This window comes from Pan paniscus, chromosome 13 (genome assembly GCF_029289425.2).
Source record: "Pan paniscus chromosome 13, NHGRI_mPanPan1-v2.0_pri, whole genome shotgun sequence".
NCBI lineage: Eukaryota > Metazoa > Chordata > Mammalia > Primates > Hominidae > Pan > Pan paniscus.
In genome coordinates this window covers 105,857,687-105,885,096 of record NC_073262.2, presented here as the reverse complement: position 1 = coordinate 105,885,096, position 27,410 = coordinate 105,857,687, and the positions used below count along the sequence as shown (strand labels likewise).

The 27,410-nt window shown below is 42.2% G+C and overlaps 1 protein-coding gene across 5 annotated transcripts in view; it reads right to left on the bottom strand.

Moving 5' to 3' along the window:
• Positions 1 to 27,410, bottom strand: part of CYP20A1 (cytochrome P450 family 20 subfamily A member 1) — a 67,390-nt gene that overhangs the window by 26,743 nt on the left and 13,237 nt on the right. For all 5 annotated transcript variants that reach the window (XM_008974217.5, XM_034954836.3, XM_003820773.5 and 2 more), the window contains 3 exons: positions 26,344 to 26,486; positions 11,780 to 11,947; positions 5,689 to 5,767 (listed from right to left, as the gene is read on the bottom strand). In XM_008974217.5, coding sequence (XP_008972465.1) covers positions 5,689 to 5,767; positions 11,780 to 11,947; positions 26,344 to 26,486 — 390 coding nt within the window. The remainder of the gene's footprint in view (positions 1 to 5,688; positions 5,768 to 11,779; positions 11,948 to 26,343; positions 26,487 to 27,410) is intronic.

Genomic DNA, 27,410 nt, shown 5'->3' with positions numbered 1-27,410 from the left:
TTGCCCAGGCTGCAGTGTAGTGGTGTGATCTTGGCTTACTGCAGCCTTGACTTCCCAGGCTCAGGTGATTCTCCCATCTCAGCCTCCCGAATAGCTGGGAATACAGAGATGCCACCACGCCCAGCTAATTTTTGTATTTTTGGTAGAGACGGGGTTTCACCGTGTTGGCCAGGCCGGTCTCAAACTCCTGGGCTCAAGCAATCCATCCGCCTCGGCCTCTTAAAGTGCTGGGATTACAGGCGTGAGCCACCGCGCCTGGCCTAATACCAGCACTTTAGAGGCCTCCAAACACATAAGCCTTTCTTCTCTGATATCATCCACCTTCCTTCTAAATTCTGTCTTCTTAACTCCATTCCTTCTCCCAAATCAGGAATCACTTATTTAGGGATAGAAACAGATGTGAGATAATCAGAAAAGTAAATTTCTAAAAACCTAAAAGAGGCTGGGCGCAGTGGCTCATGCCTGTAATCCCAGCACTTTGGGAGGCCGAGGCAGGTGAATCATGAGGTCAGGAGTTCAAGACCACCCTGGCCAAGATGGCAAAATCCCATCTCTACTAAAAATACAAAAATTAGCTGGGCTCAGTGGCAGGCACCTGTAATCTCAGTTACTCAGGAGGCTGAGGCAGGAGAATCGCTTGAACCTGGGCGGCAGAGGTTGCAGTGAGCCAAGATTGTGCCACTTCACTCCAGCCTGGGTGAGAGAATAAATAAATAAATATTTTATTTATCTCTAAATAAATAAATATTTTATTTATCTCTAAATAAATAAATATTTTATTTATCTCTAAATAAATATTTTATTTATCTCTAAATAAATAAATATTTTATTTATCTCTAAATAAATAAATATTTTATCTCTAAATAAATATTTTATCTCTAAATAAATAAATATTTTATTTATCTCTAAATAAATAAATATATAAAATAAAAACCTAAAAGATATCAATAACTGATATCCAATGGCCCATAAAATTATACACAAATGTTTCAGTCTTCATCTTACTTGACCTATCATATCACTGATGATGTTGATAACGTACTCTCCAAGAAACACTTTTTCTTTTTCTTTTCTTTTTTTTTTTTGAGACAGAGTGTTCCTCTGTCACCCAGGCTGGGGTGCAGTGGCGCAATCTCAGCTTACTGCAACCTCCGCCTCCCGGGTTCAAACGATTCTCCTGCCTCAGCCTCCTGAGTAGCTGGGACTATAGGCGTGTGCCACCACGCCCGGCTAATTTTTTATATTTTTAGTAGAGACGGGGTTTCACCGTGTTAGCCAGGATGGTCTCCATCTCCTGACCTTGTGATCCGCCCATGTCAGCCTTCCAAAGTGCCGGGATTACAGGCATGAGCCACCACGCCCGGCCAAGAAACACTTTTTCATGTGGTTCCCAGGACTATACTCCCCTAGACTCCACACTTCCCTCCCACTTTACTGCCTGCTCATTCTGTCTCCTTTTTTGATTCTTTTTCAATCTCTTGAATTTCTCAGTAATGAAATGCTCAAGGACAGGGCTGTTTTGGGACCTCTTTCCTTTTTCTATCTATATTCACTACCTGGTGATCTCTAATCTCAAGGCTTTCAGTGCAATATATGTACCGTGCACTTCCAAATCTGTATTTCTAGTCAGGACTTCTTTCTCTTCAGCTCCAGACTCATGTATCTAACTCTAATAACAAACTCAACCTCTGCACTTGGTTGTCTGAAGCATACCAAACACTGAACTCTTGAGCTTTCCCCCAAATCCTGGATCTTCCCATAGTCTTCCCCATCTTATTTCCCGACAACCTCCTTTTGCAACTAGGCCAAAAACCTTGGTGTCTCCCTCTCCCTTATACCCTAATTTTAATCTGTCAGCCAGTGTTGGTAGGTCTACCCTCAAAGTACCAAATTATTTTCTTCCTCCTTTTTTTTTTCTTGTTCTATATTTTCTGTTGCCTGCCACTTGGTCCAAGCCACATTATCGCTCATGCCTGGTTTATTGCAGCAGCCTTCTAACTAGTTTCCCTGCTTTTGCTCTGGACCCATACAGTCTATCATACCAGTCAAAGTGATCCTTTTAGAACATAACTCAGATTGTAACTCTGCTCAAAACCTGCCAGTGGCTTCCTACCTCATAGTAACAACCTAGTCACACAATAGTCTGTAAGCCATACAAAACCCATTCCTGTCTCCAGTCTTTCTGACCTCATCTTCTGCTCCTCTTCTCACTCACTTCATTCCAGCCATACTGGCCTTCCTGTTGTACTTCAAATACAGCAGAAGAGTCCTACTTCAAGGACTCTGTAATTACTTTTCCTCTACATGGAATATTCTTCCTTTGAACATCTGGGTATCCACATGTTCTGCATGAGTGGTTTCATCTCTTGCAAGTGTTTACTCAAAAGTCACCTCATCTTGGTGAGGCCTTTCCTAATAATTACTTAAAATTGCAATCTCCCAACCCCCGGCACTCCCTATCCCCTTCTGGTTTTATTTTTGTCTACGGCATTTTTCACCTTTTAATGTACTATTCAGTTTACTTATTTAGATTACTGTCTGTCTCTTCCCACTAGAATGTGGTGCCACAAGGGCAAGAAATTTTGTTTAGGTTCCTCAGCACCTAAAACATGCCAGGATATCACAGATCTACATTAAATATTTATAGAATTGAATCAATATAATACACATTAGTGATTAAAATGAGAAATTATTCCCAGGCACGGTGGCTCATGCCTGTAATCCCAGCACTTTGGGAGGCCGAGGTGGGTGGATCACTTGAAGTCAGGAGTTTGAGACAAGCCTGGCCAACATGGTGAAACCCCGTCTGTACTAAAACTATAAAAATTATTTGAGCACGGCGGCAGGCGTCTGTAATCCCAGCTACTTGGGAGGCTGAGGCCCGAGAATCGTTTGAACCCGGGAGGCAGAGGTTGCAATGAGCTGAGATTGCGCCACTGCAATCTCACCCAGCCTGGGCAATAAAGCGAGATTCAGTCTCAAAAAAAAAAAACAAAAAAAAAAAGAAAAGAAAAGAAGAAATTATTAACACTATAAAGAAGTTGTTCCCAGGCTTTGCTGCACATTAGAATCACCTGAGAAGTTTTTTCAAACAACAGTAAAGCACAAGTCACACCTCATATCAATTAAATCTGAATGTTTACAGGTAGGAGTCAGGCTTCAATATTTTTAAAAAGATTCAATGTGTAGCAAAGTTTGGGAACTACTGTTGTACATTCTCAACCCTACAAGTACAGTAGAATAATCTGGAGAGCCTTTACAAAAATACCTGATGCCCACGACACCCTGATCTCAGATTCTGAATAAACTGGTCTAGGATAAGGTCTGATCTTCAGGTTTTGTGCTATAAGTTCTCCAACTGATTCTAATGTGCAAAGCAGGTTGGGAATTAAACAAAGGAAGCTCTGATCCAGTCATGGGATCCCATTTTTATAAATACTAGAACATAATCATTTCTAATAAAAGCTCAAATTTGATTTATGCCCATGTTACAGCCCAAGGAACACATTATGCCAGACAATTTATTTAGAATCAAAGAATATAAATTATTTTCATTTCATGTTAATTTAACCAATATTTCTGAAATACATTTTTTATCAAGGGGAATTAATCCAAATGCATTGATCAAGATAATCATAATGGTCATAAAAACAAGATAGCAGGAAATGTGTCAATTAAACTGGCTTTTTTTTTCTTTTTTTACTTCTGTTGGACCAAGAAAATCACTAAAACAGTAAGCTAATGAGGACAGGGATTTTTGTCTCCTGTGCACAGAATAGGGCCTAGCACAGCCTCAATAAATGTTTGTTGAAAGGGTGAAGAAAGAGAATCCTGTGAAGCAATACTATAATGTATAGAAAACAATCCAGTATTCTAATGCAGTCTCTGTATTTTAATTTATCCTGCATGCTTCCAAAAAAATGAATTGAGGTAGCTTAGAATAAAAGTATTGGCCGGGCGTGGTGGCTCACACCTGTAATCCCAGCACTTTGGGAGGCTGAGGCGGGCGGATCACCCAAGGTCAGGAGTTCAAGACCAGTCTGGCCAACATGGCGAAACCCCATCTCTACTGAAAATACAAAAATGAGCCGGGCATGGTGGCAGGCGCTTGTAATCCCAGCTACTCAGGAGGCTGAGGCAGAAGAATCGCTTGAATCCAGGAGGCAGAGGTTGCAGTGAGCCGTGACCGCACCACTGCACTCCAGTCTGGGCAACAGAGTGAGACTCTGTCTCAAAAAAAAAAAAAAATTTATTTTAAAAAAAAGTATTAAAGCTTTATAATTGTTCAACCACTGACAGAGAATACAGAACAAAAAAAAATAAGGGAGAATAATTAATTTGGGGGTACTACATTACATTAAAATTGCTATTTTTCTGTGTAAATTGTATAAAGTTGAAATCAATGCCAAACAACATTGAAAATATTTTTATTCAATGTTATAATGGCAAGAATTTTTTAGGTTGCTAATTTTTTATTTTTTATTTTTTGGAGATAAGAGTCTCACTCTCTCACCAAGGCTGGAGTGCAGTGGCATGATCTCAGCTCACTGCAACTTCTGCCTCCAGGGTTCAAGCGGTTCTCATGCCTCAGCCTTTTGAGTAGCTGGGATTACAGGTGTGCGCTGCTGCACCCGGCTAATGTTTTGTATTTTTTTAGTAGAGGTAGGGTTTCACTATGTTGGCCAGATTGGTTTCGAACTCCTGGCCTCAAGTAATCTGCCTACCTCAGCCTCCCAAAGTGCTGGGATTGCAGGTGTGAGCTACCACACTGGGCCTATGTTGCTAATTTTTTAAAATTTTTTGAGATGGGGTCTCTCACTACATTGCCCAGGCTGGTCTCAAAATCCTGAGCTGAAGTGATCCTCTCATCTCAGCCTCCCAAGTAGCTGGGACTACAGGCATGTGCTGCCATGGCTGCCATTTTTTATAAATATCCGTAATATTTAATCATGTTGACATTTCCCTACTAATTCCTATAATGTTGAACCTTTAGTTTGTTCCTGGTTTTCTACTTGCAGAAACAGTACTACAAAAATATCTTCATGAATATTGTCTTCTTTCATATAATTTCATCCATTATTTATGGTTCTTAGTGTGCATTATTAAACTGCTTTCTTAAGATTGTACACTTATACTTTCCATTAATCCTGTAGAGTATACCAGCTCTACAACACTCTCATTCTGCAGTCAGTGCTAGAGTTTCTTTTACTAACTTATTTTTCCTCGCTTCTGTTAAAGAAAACTTTCATTGTAGAAAATATAGAAAAAAGCATAAAGAAAGAAAATAAAAATAGGCCGGGCACAGTGGCACATGCCTGTAATCCCAGCACTTTGGGAGGCCAAGGCAGGCAGATCACAAGGTCAAGAGATCGAGACCATCCTGGCCAACAGGGTGACACCCTGTCTCTACTAAAAATACAAAAATTAGCTGGGCGTGGTGGCACCCACCTGTGGTCCCAGCTACTCGGGAGGCTGAGGCAGGAGAATTGCTTGAACCTGGGAGGCGGAGGTTGCTGTGGCCGAGATCGCACCACTGCACTCCAGCCTGGCAACAGAGCGAGACTCTGTCTCAAAAAAAAAAAAAAGAAAATATAAATGACCTTTAATCTCACTATTCAGAGATTACTTTATTAAAACTGGGGCACATTTATTTTTTGTCCTCACTAAAAATTAAGTGACCAAACTTACCATCTTCATATTGTTTTTTCCGAGTCGTATTTTTATCAAGTGACCCATCTAGAAAGCCTTTTCCAATCTCAGACCAAACCTGAAAATAGGTAAATATACATAACTATTATCTAATAGGTAGAATTTTAAAAATAATACAGAGCAATGTAACCTAATGACTTAGGAACTCTTTAACTCTTTTTTTTTTTTTTTTTTTTTGAGTCAGGGTTCCGGCTCTGTCACCCAGGCTAGAGTGCTGGATTGCAATGGCACGATCATAGCTCACTGCAACCTCCACCTCCCAGGCTCAAGCCATTCTCCCACCTCAGCCTCCCAAGTAGCTGGGACTACAGTTGTGTGCCACCAACGCCAGCTAATTTTTCTATTTTTTGTAGAGACGGGTTTCACCATGTTTCTCAGCTGTTCTTGAACTCCTGAGCTCAAGTGATCTTCTCATCTCAGTCTCCCAAAGTGTTGGGATTACAGGCGTGAGCCACCTACCCAGCAGGAACTCTTCTCACCAACAAATCTAATAATTAAACTGTCCCTCTCAACTGGCTGCACAATCCTTTACTCCACAGTTTCAGAGGGGAGGGTACAAATATATTTTGATGACTTCAGTCAAGGCACTTTCAAACTAATAAGAAGTGGAAAGTGAAAAATTCCTTTTCTCTAAAAGGAGTAGGGAGAAGAAAAAGGACACAGCAGTAGAGTCAATCCTCATTTTTTCTTCCCCCACGCCGAGACAGAGTCTCACTGTGTTGCCTAGGCTGGAGTGCAGTGGTGTGATCTCGGCTGACTGCAACTTCCACCTCCCGAGTTCAGGCAATTCTCCCAGCCTCAGCCCCCTGAGTAGATGGGATTACAGGTGCCCGCCACCACGCCCAGCTAATTTTTGTATTTTTTAGTAGAGATGGGGTTTCCAGACTGGTCTTGAACTCTTGACCTCAGGTGATCCACCCACCTCAGCCTCCCAAAGTGCTGGGATTACATGTGTGAACCACTGCGCCCAGCCCTCATTTTTGTATTATACTGGCATAAGTGTAAAAATAAAATTCACAGGTAATTACAAATTTCTGTTTCACCTGTAATATTGATAAACATTGGCTGAGGTAAAGAAAAAGGTTAAAAGTCTGAGATTTGGATATGATAAGCAGCAGAATAGGCTTCCAAATTTTCACAATTTGGTCAATAGCCCCTGAAAAAACTTTAACCTGATTTTAATTCAAAAGTTCTAAAAAGAATTTAGGGAAAGAACACAACACTTATTAAACAATGGCTAAATACTGTATTTGAAAAACAATAGATTTTTTAAAGTCCTCAATTCTTACCTTAAATGAAAATATTTCAGATTACTTAAATGTTAAAAAATCAAACTATTGGCCAGGTGCGGTGGCTCAAGCCTGTAATCCTAGCACTTTGGGAGGCCGAGGGGGGCGGATCACGAGATCAGGAGTTCGAGACCATCCTGGCCAACATGGTGAAACCCCATCTGTACTAAAAATACAAAAAAATTAGCCGGGCGTGGTGGTGGGCACCTGTAGTCCCAGCTACTTGGGAGGCTGAGGCAGGAGAATGGCGTGAACCCGGGAGGTGGAGCTTGCAGTTAGCCGAGATGGCGCCACTGCACTCCAGCCTGGGGGACAGAGCCAGACTCCGTCTCAAAAAAAAAAAAAAAAAAAAAAAAAATATATATATATATATATATATACACACACACACACATATACATATACATATATATATACACTCAAACTATTAAAACTACTGTAAAAATGAATAGTAGGCCGAGTGGAGTGGCTCACACCCATAATCCCAGCACTTTGGGAGGTCAAGGTGGGCAGATTGCTTGGGCTAAGGAGTTCGAGAACATGGTGAAAACCTGTCTCTACAAAAAATACAAAAAATACAAAAAATTAGCCAGGTGTGGTGGTGAGCATCTGTGGTCCCAGCTACTCAGGAGGGTGAGGTGGAAGGATAGCTTGAGTCTGGGAGGTGAAGGCTGCAGTGAGCTGAGACTGAGGCACTGCAGCCTAAAAAAAAAAAAAAAAGAAAAAAAAAGTAAATATTTATATAAGACCCTTAAAGTTCAAAAGCAGTTTCTAAACATGACAGAACACAAGGTACAAATTCACAATGAAAGAGTTAAATTGATTTAGCTACATAAAAACATTAACATTTGTGATACTGAAAAAGTATCACAAAACTTTTATTTACTATAAATAAATGTAAAAGGAAATGAAAACTGAGATTAGAAATAAAGAGCTGTTCTAGATTAGTATGAAAAAGCAACACAAAAATAGAAATATAGGCAAAACGGCCAGGTGGGCCTAAAATCCCAGCTGTTTGGGAGGCTAAGGTCAGAGGATCCCTTGAGCCCAAAAGTTTGAGACCAGTCTGGGCAACATGGTGATACTGTGTCACAAAAAAGTAAATAAAATAATGAAGAAATATAGGCAGAGGACATAAAAAAAACCCAAGTGTTTAACAAAAGTATAAAAATATGATTTTTGGTTTCTTGTTTTTAAGACAGGGTCTGGCTCTGTCTCCAAGGCTGGAGTGCCATGGCACAATCATGGCTCACTACAACCTCCACCTTCTGGGCTCAAGCAATCCTCTGGCCTCAGCCTCACAAGCAGTTGGGACTAAAAGAATGTACTACCACATGCAGCAAATTTTCCTGTCGTTTTTTTTTTTGGCAAAGATGGGGTTTTGTCATGTTGCCCAGGCTGGTCTTAAACTCCTGGGCTCAAGTAATCCTCCTGCTTTAGCTTCCCAAAGTGCAAGGATTATAGGGGTGAACCACTGCACCAAGGCAAAAAGATGTTTAACCTCACAAGTAATAAAAGAATTACACAACATGGGCATGGTGGCTCACGCCTGTAATCCCAGCACTTTGGGAGGCTGAGGTGGGCAGATCACCTGAGGTCAGGAGTTCAAGACCAGCCTGGCCAACATGGTGAAACCCCATCTCTACTAAAAATACAAAAATTACCTGGGCGTGGTGACAAGCACCTATAATCCCAGCACTTTGGGAGGCCGAGGCAGGTGCATCACTTGAGATCAGGAGATCGAGACCAGCTGGTCAGCATGGTGAAACCCCATCTCTACTAAAGGTACAAAAATTTGCCAGGTGTGGTGGTGGGCACCTGTAATCCCAGCTACTGGGGAGGCTGAGGCAGGAGAATCGCTTTAACCCGGGAGGTGGAGGTTGCAGTGAGCCGAGATTGCACCATTGCATTCTAGCCTGTGCGATAAGAGCGAAACTCCGTCTCAAAAAAAAAAAAAAAAAAAAGAACTATATATTTCAATCATAAAATGTTATTTTTGGCTTACTGGATAGGCAAAAATTTTGTTTTTTGAGACAGGGTCTCACTCTATCATCCAGGCTGGAGTGCGGTGGTGTGATCCTCCTGGGCTCAAGTGATCCTCCCCTCAGTCTCCTGAGTAGCTGGGACTACAGGCGTGCATGCCACCACACTTCACTAATTTAAAAAAAAAAAAAAAAAAATTGGAGACAGGGGTCTCACTGTGTTGCCCAGGCTGGCCTTGAACTTCTAGGCTCAAGTAATCCTCCTGCCTTGGCTTCCCAAAGTGCTAGGATTACAGGCATGAGCTATCGTACCTGGCCTAGAAAGGCAAATATTTAAGGACCAACAATTCTAAATGTTGTCAAAAGTACAGGGTAAGAGCACACTAATATTGGTGGAAAAATACTTGGGACAATGTTTGTAGGGGGCAGTTAGGACATATAATATGCAACTGAAGGAAAGATGTATGTTTTTTCACATTTTAACACCTGTGAAATCAGTATGCATCTTACAACTGATGACATCTCCCAACTGTTTTCATCTAAGTAGCAGTCATGATGCAGTCGTCATTGGCTCTGAATTCACAAATTGGTTATTACTCCTGGTGGCATGACTGGACAATGGCCATCCCTTGGTATTTCAGACATTAAAAGATCATTTCAGGGGTGGGCAGGAGGGTAAGAAATCACTTAATGGGTACAATGTACATTATTTGGGTGATGGATACACTAAAAGCCCTGACTTCACCACTACACAATCTATGCATGTAATAAAATTATACATATAACCCATAAATTTATACAAATAAAAAAAAAAATCTTTGAAAGCCCACTCTGGTGGCAAGGCTGTGGATGTTAAAAAAAAAAAAAAAAAAAAAAAAAAACAAATAATTTGAGGAAGAATAAGTCCTGTTTATAGTCTGAAAAGTTTCCTTTGACAGCTTTTAGTAATATTAAGAAAACATCACATTCTTGCCAAAAATATGTATTTTGAATCTACTCATGAAATATCAGACGAACTCAAATTGAGGGATAGTCTACAAAATAACTGTCCTGTACTATCCAAAAATGTAAAGGTCTAGAAATGAAGAAAAGCTGAGGAACTGTTCCAGATTAAAGAGATCTGATATCTAAAAGTACTGAGTGATCATGAATTGGGTCCTGGAATTGGAGGGGAGGAGACTGAGAATCCACAAGATTATTATTGATACAACCAAAGAAACTTGATAACTATGTTGTCACTACATAAGAGAATATCCTTGCTAGTAGGAAATATCAATTGCAATATTTAGAGGAAAACAGGCAAAATGTTCAATTTACTCTCAAATGGTTTGAGGAAAGGGGGAGGAATGGATGGATAGATAGATAGATGGATAGATAAAGATAGAAGATGAATGACAAAAGCATGTGGAGCAAGATGTAAACAACTGCTGAACCTGGGTGAAGGATATATGGGAGGGAGGGAGTTCCTTGTATTAACTGTAACTTTTCTGGAAGTTTGAAATTATTTCTATTTTGAGGTTATAAGAAAGGAAAGAAAAAAAACATCAGCATAAAAATATGCAGGATAAATATCAGCAACTGGAAGAAAATCCTGGAAACAGCGGTGAGATCGCTCTTTTTTTTTTTTTTTTTTTTTGAGATGGACTCTTGCTCTGTAGCCCAGGCTGGAGTGCCAGTGGTGCAATCTCAGCTCACTGCAACCTCCAGCTCCCGGGTTTGGGTGGTTCTCTGCCTCAGCCTCCCAAGTAGCTGGGATTATAGGCTCCTGCCACCATGCCCAGCAAATTTTTGTATTTTTTAGTAGAGACGGGGTTTCACCATCTTGGCCAGTCTGGTCTTGAACTCCTGACCTTGTGATCCACCTGCCTCGGCCTCCCAAAGTGCTGAGATTACAGGCGTGAGCCACCACGCCCGGCCAAGATCTTTCTTTTTTTTTTTTTGGAGTGAGACAAGAGTCTCACTCCATCACCCAGAGCTGAAGTGCAGTGGTGCGGTCTTGGCTCACTATAACCTCTGCCACCTGGGTTCAGGCAATTCTCGTGCCTCAGCCTCCCAAGTAGCTTGAATTACAGGCGCAAGCCACCATGCCTGGCTAGTTTTTCTTATTTTCAGTAGAGACGGGGTTTTGCCACATTGGCCAGGCTGGTCTCAAACTCCTGATCTCAAGTGATCTGCCTGCCTCGGCCTCCCAAAGTGCTGGGATTACAGGTGTGAGCCACCACAACCAGCCAAGCCTTGTTCTTGATAGGCAACAACCTGCATTATTAAACTACCCAGTATGATGAAATAATTGTTTAATTTATTATTATTATTTTTTAGAGACAGGGTCTCACTCTTGTCTCCCAGGCTGGAGTGCAGTGCTGCAATCGTAGCTCTCTGTAGCCTTGAACTCCTGGGTTCAAGTAATCAATCCCTCCTGCCTCAGCCTCAGTAGCTGGGACAATAGGCACATGCCACCATGCCTGGCTAATGATGAAAGAATAATTTTATTTATTTATTTGAGACAAAGTCTTACTCTGTCACTGAGGCTGGAGTGCAGTGGCATGATCTTGGCTCACTGTGACCTCCACCTCCCAGGTTCAAGCGATTCTCATGCCTCAGCCTCCTGAGTAGCTGGGATTACAGGCACCCACCACCACACCCAGCTGATTTTTGTATTTTTAGTAGAGACAGGTTTTTACCATGTGGGGCAGGCTGGTCTTGAACTCCTTACTGCAGCCTCCCAAAGTGCTGGGATTACGGGTGTGAGCCGCCGTGCCCAGCCTGAAAGAGTAATTTTAAATTTAGCCCCAGACTTACTGTGCCATGATTCTTCTGGAAGCGAATGACTTCCTGATCATCTTCAAATGTACTACCCATTACCATCTGTGTAACAGACTTCATAGCAAACCCAAGCATATGCTGGCTGAGGGGCACGTGCTGGGTCTCTGGGTAGGAGAGCCATTTATCTAATAATTCTTCTGAAAGCTGAAAGAGAACAGAAAAGCACAATGATTACTGTTTCTTCTTTCTAAATCTCAGAAAATGTTACTAAGTAGATTCGTTTAATGGCAAACAGTTAAACTCTGTAACCAAAGTCAACATTCAGGTACGAATCTGTCAGACTAACACTAGCTCCACCTATAATTGCATCCTCAATGGTTCAGGTTCAGCTTCTGGCAAAGGGCTGATATGTAAAACAAAACAGAACCACTATCACGACAATAAAAACAGAAAATATAAATTAAAAACTCAAAGATAGAAAAAACTTAAACCCAATGGAAATTAAAAGACCATACTCTTGGTATCTAATTAAAAATAATGAAAAGTCTGCCACAGAATGCCTGTGACATAATAATCAATAAACATAAGAATATATATAAAAGTCCTAAACATACTTCAGTGACAGAAACCTCTCAGAGTCTCTTTGTCATTCCTTCCTTCACCAAATATTTATTAAATACCTATGGAATAAAAACAGAGTCTAGTAAAAAGATTACAAACAAGCTTTAGGCCGGGCACGGTGGTTCATACCTGTAATCCTAGCACTTTCGGAGGCAAAGGTGGGTGGATCACCTGAAGTCAGGAGTTGAGACCAGCCTGGCCAACATGGTAAAGCCCTATCTCTACTAAAAATACAAAAATTAGTCAGGTGTGGTGGTGCACGCCTGTAATCCCAGCTACTCAGGAGGCTGAAGCAGGAGAATAGCTTGAATCTGGGAGACTGGGGCTGCAATGAGCCAAGATCATGCCACCGCACTCCAGCCTGGGTGAAAGAGCGAGACTCTGTCTCAAAAAACCAACCAACCAAACAAACAAAAAATATTTGTAGATGTAATTAAATTAAGGATCTGTAATGAGATCATCCTGGATTTACGATAGAATCAAAATCCCTTATCTTTATATAAAATAAAGGTAGAAGGAAAATTTAAGACATAGATACACACAGAAAGTAAAGAGCTCTGAAAGAAAGACACAGAAAATGAATAACAGAATGTGGGTGCATGACAAATGAATAATTAGTGTACAAAATCAAAGTATAAAGGTGGGAGAGAGAATATGGAGTTAGTAAGGCCCTGGCATTGTTGAGTAATTGGTAAAAGTTATCACTGACATTAGATTATAATAAGCCAAGAATGCCTATTGTAATCTCTAGGGCAGCGGTTCTCAACCAGGGTGATTTTGTCTCCAAAGGACATTCAGAAATGTTTGGAAACATTTTTTGATTGTCACAACTGGGGTAAGGTGCTACTGGCATCTAGAGGTAAAAGCCACAGATGCTACTAAATATCCTACCATGCACAGGATAGCCCTCTACAATAAATAATCACAGGCCTAAGTTTGAATACTGCCAAAAGTGAAAAGTCCTACTCTAAACAAATATTAAAATAGTTAAAATATGTAACTAATAAGCTAACAGAGAAAATGGAATACTCAAAAATATTTTATTATTTCTAAAGAAGGCATGAAAGAGGTCGGGCGCAGTGGCTCACTCCTGTAATCTCAGCACTTTGGGAGGCCGAGGTGGGAAGATCACAAGGTCAGGAGATCAAGACCATCCTGGCTAACATGGTGAAACCCCATCTCTACTAAAAATACCAAAAATTAGCCGGGTGTGGTGGCAAGCATCTGTAGTCCCAGCTACTTGGGAGGCTGAGGCAGGAGAATGGCATGAACCCAGGAGGCAGAGCTTGCAGTGAGCCGAGATTGCACCACTGCACTCCAGCCTGGGCGACAGAGTGAGACTCCGTCTAAAAAACGAAAGAAAGGAAATATAAAAAAAAAAAAGTATAAAAGAGGTAGCTCAAATAGAAAACAAGTAGCAAATGGTATACAAAGAGTAAAATTTAAACCCATATGCATCAGAAATTTCATTAGCTATAAATGAACAGAATATTTCAATTAAAAGATTAAAATAGGCTGGATTAAAAAAATACAACTATATACTAGTCCCAGGAGAAATCCTCCAATTATGATGACAGAGAGGTTGAAAGTAAAATAATGAAAAACAATAAAACATTAAACACTAACTGAAAGAAAGCTAGTGGAGTTAATATCAGGAAAAATAAACTTTATGGCAGGAAAGATTACTAGAGATAAAGAGGGATATTTCATAACGACAAAGTAGTCAGTACCAAGAATATATAATAAGACTAAGTTGGAAAACATTCAATGTCCTAACTTCCAAACATATAAACCAAAAACTGACAGAGGCTAGACACGGTGGCTCATGCCTGTAATCCCAGAGCTTTAGGAGGCTAAAGTGGGAGGACTGTTTGAGGCCAGGAGTTTGAGACAAACCTGGGCAACATAGTGATACCTCAACTCTACAAAAAAAATTAAAAGTTAGCTAGGCATGGGGGTGCACACCTGTACCAGCTACTTGGGAGGATCGCTTGAGTCCAGGTGTTCAAGGCTGCACTGAGCCATGATCACACTACTGCATTCCAGCCTGGGTGACAGAGCAAGACCTGTCTCTAAAACAAAAACAAAACACCCACGCCCCACACACAAAAACCTGACAGAGCTCAACAGAGCTAAAATAAAAAATACACAAATCCACAATTACAGAGGAAGAAAACTCCTCTTAGCAGCTAAAAAGAACAAGCGTATAAAAAAGATCAACAACAGTAACAGAGCACACCATTTTATTTACCAAAAACAACCATATGCAGGGACACAGAGCAAGTCTCAAAGACATTTCAAAGGATTGAAATCATTGGTTCTCTGCCATTAGTGCAATTCAGCTAGAAATCAATACAAAACAGATAACTAGAAAAATTCTACCTTTCTGGAATTTAAGCACTATACTTGTAGATAACCCTTAAGCTAAAGAAGAAAGCACAATGGAAATTAGAAACTATTTTGAACTAAATGATAATGGGAATATAGCACATCAAAACTTGCATACGGGCCGGGCGCGGTGGCTCACGCCTGTAATTCCAGCATTTTGGGGGGCCGAGGTGGACAGATCATGAGGTCAGGACATCGAGACCATCCTGGCCAACATGGTGAAACCCATTCTCTACTGAAAATACAAAAATTAGCCAGGCCTGGTGGCAGGCGCCTGTAATCCCAGCTACTCGGGAGGCTGAGGCAGGAGAATCACTTGAACCACGGAGTCGGAGGTTGCAGTGAGCCGAGATCGCGCCACAACACTCCAGCCTGGCGACAGAGGGAGACTCCGCCTAAAATTAAAAAACAAAACAAAACAAAAAAACAAAAAAAGCCAGGCGCAGTGGCTCACGCCTGTAATCCCAGCACTTTGGGAGGCCGAGGTGGGCTGATCACCTGAGGTCAGGAGTTCGAGACCAGCCTGGCCAACGTGGTGAAATCCCGTCTCTACTAAAAATACAAAAATTATCCGGGCATAGTGGCAGGAGCCTGTAATCCCAGCTACTAGGGCGGCTGAGGCAGGAGAATTGCTTGAACCCAGGAGGCGGAGGTTGCAGTGAGCCGCGCCACTGCACTCCAGCCTGGGGGACAAGAGCAAGACTTCGTCTCAAAAAAAACAAAAAACAGAAAACAAAAAGCACTTGCCGGGCACAGTGGCTCTCGCCTGTAATTCCAGCACTTTGTGAGGTCGAGGCGGGCGGATCACGAGGTCAGGAGATTGAGATCATCCTGGCTAACATGGTGAAACCCCATCTCTACTAAAAATAGCAGGGCGTGGTGGCAGGCACCTGTAGTCCTAGCTACTCACGAGGCTGAAGCAGGAGAATGGCGTGAACCCGGGAGGCGGAGCTTGCAGTGAGCCGAGATCGCGCCAGTGCACTCCAGCCTGGACGAGAGTAAGACTCCGTCTCAAAAAAAACAAAAAACAAAAAACAACAACAACAAAAAAAACTTGTATATGACAGAAATATAGAGGGAAATGTATAGACTTAAATTCATATATTGGGAGGGAAAGCACTGTTTATTAACGATCTAAGCAATCATCTCAAGAAACTAGAAAAAGAATAGCAAGTTAACCAATGAAAGCAGAAGGAAGGAAATAAACATAAGAGCATAAACAAAATTAGAAAACAAATATAATATATAGAGAAAAAAGTTGGTTCATGTAAAAAAATTTAACAAAATTCGAAGACACTATATCAGTTACAAATGTATTGCCCCGACCTATAAATTCATTCTTTCTGCCTCGCTGTTAATAGACTTGCAGGTCTGGCATGGTGGTGTACATCTGTAATCCCAGCACTTTGAGGGGCTGAGGCAGGAGGATCACTTGAGGCCAGGAGTTTGAGGCCAGACTTGGCAACATAGTGAGACCACCATCTCTAATTTAAAAATAAATAATAAAATAAAATAATATAAAAATCGACTTGGGTCCTTTACATATTTTTCCTTTGCCACCTGGCATGATGTTAAGCTTTCTCAGTATAAGGTGCTAGAAAGACATTTGTAAGAAGAGTTTTGCTTCTGTTCCCCTGCTTGTCACAGAGCAGGCCACTGTGATGTCTGAAGCTTTCCAGTGTCAGGGTCCTGCAGTGCACTGGAAAGCAGTCAGCAGCTTCCCCCATCAGCCCTCCCCTTGGATGCTTTTGTAAGAGATGTCCTCCAACCCTGCAGCACCTCCTGCAGCATGGAGTGGCCAGCAGCTTGCCCTGCCAACTCCCCGAAAACAGTTGTGCCTCAGGTGAGACACCTCTCCATGAACAGCTTTCCCCACCACCCTAGAGGACAGCATACTAGAGGACAAATTTCCAACCAGGTCCAAAGGGCAGATTTGCAACAAGTTTTGCTAATATGGCACCACAGCAACCCCTCTGCCATTCACAGCAGCTGTGGCTCCTCCAAGAAGCCTGAATCTGAGTCCTGAGGAAGAGGAGTCTTCTTAGTGCCCTCTGTCTTGGCTCTGGGGTTTGTGACTGTTCCTTATATCTGCTATTCCTTTTTTTTTTTTTTTAGGTGACAAAGGAGCCCAGGAGCTACAGGATGCAGTGTGCAGTGATCATGCCACTGCACTCCAGCCCAGGCTGGAGTGATCACTGAGCACTGCATCCTGTAGCTCCTGGGCTCAAGGGATCCTCCCATCCTCCTGCCTTGCCTCCTGAGTAGCTGGAACTATAGGCATGCACTACCATACCCAGCTAATATATATTTTAAAATTTTTCTTTGTAGAGACAGGGTCTTGCCATTTTGCCCAGGATGGTCTTAAACTTCTGAACTCAAGCAATCCTCCCACCTCAGCCTCTCCAAGTGCTGGGATTATAAGCATAAGTTACTGTGCCCAGCTGTATTCCTATATTCTTTAGAGTTCTCCTTAGAGTAGCCCCTATTATAATTCTTTATTTTTTTTTATTTTTGTAGAGGTGGGGTCTCACTATGTTGCCCAGGTGGGTCTTGAACTCCTGGACTCAGGCAATCCTCCCACCTTGGCCTCCCACAGTGCTGGGATTACAGATGTGAGCCACCATGCTCAGCCTATAATTCTTTATATAAAACTTTCTCTGTTCAAATAATTATATGCCTTCTCTCTCCCAATGGACCCATACAGATAAAGACCTCTGGAAACACTAATCAAGAAAAAAGAGAAAAAAAGAATAAGAAAAAAGAGAGAGAGAAAGCACTATGAATCTTAAAGACGTTAAATATATAATGGAATGTTTGGCAATAAAGCAGGAAAACAAACTAAAAATCTTAAAGTTGGAAAAAAGGAAATAAATTATCATTAATCTCAGATACCAGCTGGGCTTGGTAGCCCATGCTAGTAATCCTAGGTCTTTGGGAGGCCAAGGACAGATGATGGCTTGAAGTCAGGAGTTCAAGGCCAGGGTGGGCAACAAAATGAGACCCTCTCTCTACCAAAAACAAATTTTAAAAATTAGCTGGCCATGGTGGCACACACCTGTAATCCTAGCTACTTGGGAGGCTGAGGCTGGAGGATCACTTGAGCCGAGGTGTAGGAAGGTGTATTAAGGTATGACTGTGCCACTGCACTCCAGTCTGGGTGACAAAGCGAGACCCTGTTTCTAAAAATTAAAAACAGGCCAGACGCGGTGGCTCACGCCTGTAATCCCAGCATTTTGGGAGGCCGAAGCAGATGGATCACCTGAGGTCAGGAGTTCAAGACCAGCCTGGCCAACATGGTGAAACTCCGTCTCTACTAAAAATATATAATTAGCCGGGCGTCGTGGCACACGCCTATACTTCCAGCTACTTGGGAGGCTGAGGCACAAGAACTGCTTGAACCCGCGAGGTGGAGGTTGTGATGAGCAGAAATTGCGCCACTGCACTCCAGCCTGGACGACAGAGTGACACTGTCTCAAAAAATAAATAAATAGGCTGGGCACAGTGGCTCACATCTGCAATCCCAGCACTTTGGGAGGCCAAGGCATGTGGCTCACCTGAGGTCAGGAGTTCAAGACCAGCCTGACCAACATGGTGAAACCCTGTCTCTACTAAAAATACAAAATTTAGCTGGGCATGGTGGTCGGTGCCTGTAATCCCAGCTACTCAGGAAGCTGAGGCTGAAGAATCACTTGAACTTGGGAGGTGGAGGTTGCAGTGAGCTGAGATAGTGCCACTGCACTCCAGCCTGGATGACAGAGTGAGACTCTGTCTCAAAAAAAAAATAAAAGGATATGCCTGTAATCCCAGCACTTTGGGAGGCTGAGGTGGGCAGATCACGAGGGCAGGAGTTCGAGACCAGCTTGGCCAACATGGTGAAACCCCGTCTCTACTAAAAATACAAAAATTAGCCGGGTTCAAGCAATTCTTCTGCCTCAGCCTCCCAAGTAGCTGGGACTACAGGCATGTGCCACCACGCCTGGCTAATTTTTGTATTTTTTGTAGAGATGGGGTTTCACCATATTGGCCAGGCTGGTCTCGAACTCCTGACCTCGTGATCTGCCCGCCTTGGCCTCCCAAAGTGCTGGGATTACAGGCAAAAGCCACTGTGCCCGGCTGCGACTGGGTAATTTATAAAGAACGCATGGTGCCAGGTGCCTACCTGGCTTCTGATGAGGCCTCAGGAAGCTTATAATCATGGCAGAAGGCAAAGGGGAGGTAGCAGGTCACATGGCAAAAGCAGGAGCAAGAGAGAGGGGGGAAGGTGCCACACACTTTTAAACAACATCTCACAAGAATTCACTACCGTGAGGATAGCACCAAGCCATGAGGACTCCACTCCCATGATCCAATCACCTTCCACCAAGCCCCACCCCCAACACTGGGGATTACAATTCAACATGAGATTTGCGCAGGGACAAATATTCAAACTATATCACTGACTAATGCCTAAATTAAGTACCTGGCTTGTGCTATGGGGTTGACAATACAAACCTAAAGTAAATTTCTCACATAACGACATAGTCTACAAACCAAAACTTAAAAAACCACCTTAATTTGCCTCTGAATGAGTAGGAGGAGAAAACAATGGAATATGGAACAACAGAAAAGACTGAAAGTTTGGAGAACAGAGCCTGTGATAAAAGATTAAGGAAGTCAGATTACTTAGTTTGAAGCAGAGAAGACAAAATAATTAAGGCTTTTAACAATAATATTATTGAAAAGAAAAAGGTGCTTCTATCATGATTGAAAGCAAGGCAAAGAGAAATGGGCAAAATTCCTGGGGATACACAATTAAATACAAAATTATTTCTTACTGACAAATGTTGGGTATTTAAGCAGAATAGGAAGATTCTGACTGGTGAGTGCTTAAATAGAGGCAACATAACTGCCTCTAGGGAGGAAAATGAGAGGTAACAGGAACAGCTATGGCAAACAAAAAGCAGGCAGCCTGAGAGCTTCAAAGAACACGACGTATGTACAACCAATACAGAACCTTGAGATACAAAACAGGAATGGTAACAATGAGAGAATGGGAATTTGGGTGCACAAGCCTCCTGATAGCCCTGAGAATACTGGCTATCAGTTACAGATGAAAGCTGGAAAAGATAGAAACTAATCAGCAGCAACCATAGGCAAAGGAAGGTCTTGTTCAGTTTGTTTTTAGAAGCAGAAGTGTGCAAAGTAGAACCAATGTATTAATTAATGCTTACAGTGGACTGAGAAAGTCAGTCTCAAGTCTTAAATGGAAAGTGTGAGTTTCAGCTAGAACTTCCATATGGGAAAAATGGCATTCAACATTTACTAACCGTTTTTTTTTTTTAAACATAGGGTCCTGCTATGTTGCCCAGGCAGGAGTGCAGGGGCTATTCACAGGCACAATTATCACTCACAATACCCTTGAACTCCTGGGCTGATGCGATCCTTCCTCCTGAGTAGTTGGGAATACAGGCATGTGCCACTATGCCCAGCTTCCAAATGTAATTTTTAAAAGTGGATACTGTAAAGGCCTGAGGCACAGTGGCTTACACCTGTAATCCTAGTGCTTCGGGAGCCCGAGGCAGGAGGATCACTTGAGACCAGGATTTTAAGAGTAGCATAGGAAATATAGTGTGACCGCATCTCTACATAAAAATACAAAAATTAGCTGGGCAGGGTGGCACGTGCCTGTGGTCCTAGTTACTCAGGAGGCTGAGGCAGGAGGATCCCTTCAGCCCAGGAATTCGATGCTCCAGTGAGCTATAATTGTGCCACTGCACTTGAGCCTGGGCAACAGTGCGAGACCTTGACTGAAAAAAATAAAAAAAGATACCTGATTTACCCTAATGTGATTATTACACATTGTATGTCTGTATCAAAATACCTCATGTACCCCATAAATATATACACCTACTAAGTAACCACATTTTTTTTTTTTTTTTTTTTGAGATGGAGTCATGCACTGTTGCCTGGGCTGGTGTGCAGTGGAGCGATCTCAGCTTGCTGCAACCTCTGCCTCCTGGGTTCAAGCAATTCTCCTGCCTCAGCCTCCTGAGTAGCTGGGATTACAGGCGCCTGCCACCACGCCCAGCTAATTTTTTGTATTTTTAGTAGAGACGGAGTTTCACTTTGTTGGCCAGGCTGGTCTTGAACTCCTGACCTTGTGATCCACCTGCGTCGGCCTCCCAAAGTGCTGGGATTATAGGCGTGAGCCACTGAGACCGGCAAAAAAAAAATTTTTTAATGGATATTTTTAAATTTAATAAGGCATACTCTTAAGAGAACTACCAGATATTTAAATACAAAAATGCTTACAATGTGTAGTCAGAACATTTTTAGGAAGAATAAACAAAGTTATAGAAGAGGGAAAGGAAAATAAACCCAAACTGACCAAATGGAATTTTTTTTTTTTTGAGACAGTGTCTCACAGTCGCCTAGGCTGGAGTGCAGTGGCGCAATCTGGGCTCACTGCAACCTCTGCCTCCCAGGCTCAAGCGATCCTCCCGCCTCAGACTCTCGATTAGCTGGGACCACAGGCATACGCCACCATGCTCAGCTAATTTTTCTCTTTTTTTTTTTTGTAGAGACAGGGTCTCATCACGGGAGGCCGAAGTGAGTGGACTGCTTGAGCCCAGGAGTTTGAGACCAGCCTGGGCGACATGGTGAGACCCCAACTGTATGTGAAAATTTTAAAAAATAATAAAAAACAAAAAAATCTTAATTTTATGTAAATATATCCAGTTGTTATGGAAGTTTAGAGATGGTACATGGAGGGAAGCATATTTAACTAAACTGGAGGCTGGAGTAGAAGTTAGCCATGCAAGGCTGGGAAAAATGTTTCAGAGGAGAAAAAAGACAGACCTATGGAAGTAAGAGAGGAGTCAAATAATTTAGGAACATTAAGTTATCAGTATTCATTCACTGATGTAATAAATATTGACTGAGGGCCTGCTCTATAACAAGAGCCAAGTATACAGCAGTAATCAAAATAAAATAGTCCCTACCTTCACGGAGCACACACTTAAGTGAGGGAGACAGACACTCAAAGGATTACAAAAAATAGAATTACTGGTGGGTGCGGTGGCTCACGCCTGTAATCCCAGCACTTTGGGAGGCCGAGGCAGGCGGATCACCTGAGGCTAGGAGTTTGAGACCAAACTGACTAACATGGCGAAACCCTGCCTCTACTAAAAATACAAAAATTACCGGGTGTTGTGGCATGCACCTGTAATGCCAGCTACTAGGGAGGTTAAGGAAGGAGAATTGCTTGAACCCGGGAGGCAGAGGTTGCAGTATGCCAAGATTGCACCACTGCACTCCAGCCTGGCAGACAGAGCGAGACTCCATCTCAAAAAGAAAATAAAAATAAAAATAAATAAATAAAACAGAATTATAAACCGGGAAAAGTGTTGTAAAGGAAAGGCACGGGGTGTTATGATAGCATCTAAAAGGGGAAACTGGCCGGGTGCAGTGGCTCATGCTTGCAATCCCAGCACTTTGCGAGATGAAGGTGGGAGGAACACTTGAGGCCACGAGTTCAAGACCAGCCTAGGAAACATAATGAGACACACGTCTTTACAAAACATTTTAAAAACAACTAGCCACGCATGGTGGCACATGCCTGTAATCACAGCTACTCAGGAGGCTGAGGTGGGAGGATCCCGTGGGCCCAGGAATTTGAGGCTACAGTGAGCTATGATCAGGTCATTGCACTACAGCCTAGGCAACACAGCAAGACTCTGTCTTAAAAAATTAAAACAAAATAAATAAAAGGGGACCTATCCAGCAATGTGGGATGATCAGAGATAGCGTCCCTGGGGAAGTGACATTTAAACTAGGAGCTGAAAAATGAACACACATTAGCTTGGTGTGTGGATGACTGGAGGTGCATTCCATGCAATGGGAATAGCATAGACAGGCCCTGAGATAGGAGGGAACAGGGTACATCTGAAGACTTAAAAGAAAACAAGTATGGTTAGACTATAAGCCAAATGAGAATGTGGGAAACCAGGCTGGAAAAGTAGCCAGGCTAAATCATAAAAAGTCCTGAAGACTACATTAAAAATTTGGAGTTTGTCCCAAGAACAAAGGGGTTTTCAAACTAGAGTCCACAGATACCAAAGGGTCTGTTCATGGAATCCAGTGCAGTCCATGAACTTGGATCAGGGGAAAAAACAATCTTTCTTTTTAACTAACCTCTGAATGAAACTTAGCATTTCCTTCAATTGTGAGTATAGGCTCTGACTTTTTAAACCAATACAAATCTCAAAATATGTTCCGATTATAAATACTGGAAAAATCTCATAATAATAATTTTGGCCCTTGCATCACTACTTTAAAATCATGGAAGTTTCTGGAAGGATTATTAGATCTTGCTATTTAATACGTTAACAAAGAGGCAAACATAATATCATAGTTTTTAAAAAAAGTATTAATATTTTGTAACTATATTGGTTTGCTTTAGCTATGCATTTAAAAATGTTATTCTCAGGAGTCGAAGGTTTCATCAGACTGCCAAGAGGTATCTGTCAACTGCAAAGCATGGGAAAATACATGGGAAGGAAAGGGGAAAGAGAAATAAGCAATCCAGGTAAGATCATGGAAATCTAAACCAGGGTGATGGCAATGCTGGTGGGAGAGAAGTAGATCAATTAGAAAGGCATTTAGAAGGTAAAATTGACATTAGAGATTCTTTTCAAATGTGATTTTCTTTTCTTTTCTTCTTTTTTTTTTTTTGGAGACTGAGTCTCACTCTGTTACCCAGGCTGGAGTGCAGTGGCGCAATCTTGGCTCACTGCAACCTCCGCCTCCCAGGTTCAAGTGATTCTCATGCCTCAACATCCTAAGTAGCTGGGACTACAGACACATGCCACCACGCCCGGCTAATTTTTCTGTATTTTTAGTAGAGATGAACTTTCACCATGGTGGCCAGGCTGGTCTGGAACTCCTCCCCTCAAACGATCCACCCACCTCAGCCTCTCAAAGTGCTGAGATTACAGGTGTGAGCCACTACACCCAGATCAAATGTGATTTTCAAAGAATACTAAGTGCTATAAAAATGCTTACAATACAATGGTAAATAAAAAACACAAAGACTATCCACGCAGTATAATCTGATTACATTAAAATTCTATTGTGCACACAAAACACCGGAATGATAACAATTTTTTTTTTTTTTTTTGAGACGAGTCTAGCTCTGTCGCCCAGACTGGAGTGCAGTGAGTGGCATGATCTTGGCTCACTGCAACCTTCACCTCCTTGGTTCAAGTGATGCTTCTGCCTCAGCCTCCCGAGTAGCTAGGACTACAGGCATGTGCTACCACACGCAGCTAATTTTTGTATTTTTAGTAAAGATAGGGTTTCATCATATTAGGCAGGCCAGTCTCGAACTCCTGACCTCAAGTTGAGGCAGAAATTTAAAAATAAATATGCATTCATTCACTCTAAGTAACAGGGAAGACAAGGGTTAAAAATAAAAGAACAAGGCCGGGCACGGTGGCTCATGCCTGTAATCCTAGCACTTTGGGAGGCGGAGGCTGAGGTGGTGGATCACAAGGTCAGGAGTTCAAGACCAGCCTGGCCAAGATGGTGAAACCCCATCTCTACTAAAAATACAAAAAATTAGCTGGGCATGGTGGCAGGCGCCTGTAATCCCAGCTACTCGGGAGGCTGAGGCAGAGAATTGCTTGAACCCAGGAGGCGGAAGTTGCAGTGAGCCGAGATCACGCCACTGCATTCCAGCCTGGGCGACAGAGTGAGACTCTGTATCAAAAAAAAAGAAAAAAAGAAAGAAAAGAACAAGTTTTCCTCTGCCTAGCAAGCTCACTTCAAGAACAGTTATAACACTGTCCAGAAAGCCAAGGCCAAAGGAATAGGCTTCAAACACCACCACCCCCATCCAGAGCAAGGTTAAAGGAAAAAAAAAAAGAAAAAGAAAAAGACAAATTTTTTTTACTGTTACTCCTTTCCTTGGCTTCTTAAGCATGATTATGTATTACAAATGTCTGTATTTAACCAGTTCTTGTTTTTCTTTCAATGCAGCTACAAGCTCACCAGCTATGCAAGGCCACAACTTATGTTATGCTATAGATTATGTGACCTGTCACTGTATGATTAACTGCTTTTGTTTTGCTTCTGTAAATCTGCTTATAAATACCACGCTCTGTCTTTGTTCAATGTTCAGTTTTTTGGATGTGAATCCACTGAGCCGGTGCGTACCTTAAAATAAACAATCCTCCTGTTCTCCATATCAGTCTCTCTGGTCCTCAGTTCCCCACAACATTTTTGGTGACCATGAAAGGACCCGAGATGGCACGCTTACTGTCTCCTTTGCCTCTGGAGGCTGGAGCCCTGGGCCAGGGGAGACCTGTCACCCCAGGCACTGCCGGGAGAACTTCAGCCCATAGGGGAGATCAGCTCTCCCCTGACCTGGCGCCCCTACCCAGCAGCACAACAGAACCTAAAGAGGGGCTATAGGACAATTTCAGAAACAGTGCGCTTCAGGAACCGCAGTAAGGTTTTGGGGCCCAAGGCAGGACCCGTGGGGACAGAAGGGGAGCCTGATCACCTCCTGGGGTGTGCCGAATAGTCTGACCCAGAGGGGCTTGGGGTGACAAGAGTGGCTCGTCAATTCATATGAAACTCACACCCGAACCAACACAGGACGTGAGAGTGGCTCGCTAAGACAGTTACAAAAAGGAAACTGGAGGTGGCGAGAGTGGCTCGCCACCCCAACTAGGAAACTGGAGGTGACGAGAACGGCTCGCCACCCCAACTGGGAAACTGGGTGGCCACTCTCACCACCCCAATTACGAACACAGGAACTAGGAGTGGGGAAGTGTGTGAAAGTGTGTGAATGGAGGGCCCTAATTAGGCTCATCAACCGCAAAGTGGGGAGTCACAGATCTCTTAGCGTGGACTGTGTGCTCCGAGAAAGTGTGGGGCCGACTAAGACTAGTGGCAATCTGCATACGGCTAATAGGAGCTGCCCTACAGCTCAGAGGTGTAGTGGGAATAAGGAACTCTCCAAAGCCAAGCAGCATCTGAAAACTCCTATCATGGAGCACTTTGGGAGGCAGAGGTGGGTAGACCACTTGAGGTCAGGAGTTTGAGACCAGCCTGGCCAACATGGTGAAACCCTGCCTCTACTAAAAATACAAAAATTAGCCCGGTGTGATGGTGCGCACCTGTAATCCCAGCTACTAGGGAGGCTGAGGCACGAGAATTGCTTAAACCTAGGAGGCGGAGGTTGCAGTGAGCCGAGATCAGACCACTGTACTCCAGCCTGGGTGACAGAGTGAGACTCTGTCTCAACAACAATAACAACAACAACAAAATATATACATATATACACATACATACATACAGAAACTTCTTCAGGTGCTCTCTACTCTCATCATTCCAATTTATACAGTGAGTCTGGATGTTAAGATTTTTGTTTTCTTTTCTTTTGTGTGTGTGTGTTTTGTTATTGTTGTTGTTTTTAATTTCAGAATAAAATTAGCTTAGAGGGACAGGAAAGAAAAGAGTAACAAAGATAGTACACACCAATACTCAAAAAATAAATACTATTATTTATGTTGTAGAACACTAGACCAAACTACTTATCACCTTACCTTTAGGAGGAGGGCAAAGTTACTCTTCAGAGAATCAGTCACACCATTTTCATACAATTTTTTCCTCATGTGGTTTTCACTCACACTGCCACCACCAGATTGATACCTTAATAATGACTTCAGCATGGTTTCAAAAGGGTCCGCTGAAACAGACAAATTAAATATTTCTGTATCAAAATAATCACTCAAAAAGATACCCTGTAAGAGAACAAGAGATCAGGGAGGTAAAGAATTGTAGCTGAAAGCATGGCAACTGTTTTTCATAATTCCCTTGTTTTTATTTTTTATTTTATATATATATATATATATATATATACACATATATATATTTTTTTCTTTTGAGACAGAGTTTCACTCTTCTCGCCTAGGCTGGAGTGCAATGTCATGATCTCGGCTCACTGCAACCTCCGCCTCCGAGGTTCAAGCAATTCTCCTGCCTCAGCTTCCCAAGTAGCTAGGATTACAGGCGTGTGCCAACACTCCTGGCTAATTTTGTACTTCTAGTAGAGACGGGGTTTCAACATGTTGGCCAGGCTGGTCTCGAACTCCTGATCCCAAGTGATCCGCCTGCCTCAGCCTCCCAAAGTGCTGAGATTACAGGCATGAGCTGCCGCACCCAGCAAACTGTTTTTAAAATATGAACAATTTAAGAGTCAGTGAAAATTGGCAAGAACACAATATCCTGACTGGGAATTCCACTGTTAAGTCATTAATACAGACATAAATTTTCTACCTACATAACTATAATGTCTTCAAATTTTTTTAAAAAAAGCACATTCCCCTGATTTTAAAGCAAAATGGATAAGTTTGTGATTTGTGGTTATCAAGTATTACAGTAAAATTATTTAGCTGGATTCAAAAATTTATTTTCTCCAATTCTTGTTTCTTTAATGACTATTGTTTTCACACGCATACAAAGATACACTGTCATTGTAAAAACAATTCAAACAATACAGAAAAGACAGCAAAATGCATCCGAGATACTGTTAACATTTTAGACATTTTTCACAGCTGTTATCATCTCTCTTTTTTTTTTTTTTTTTTTGAGACGGAATCTCGCTCTGTCC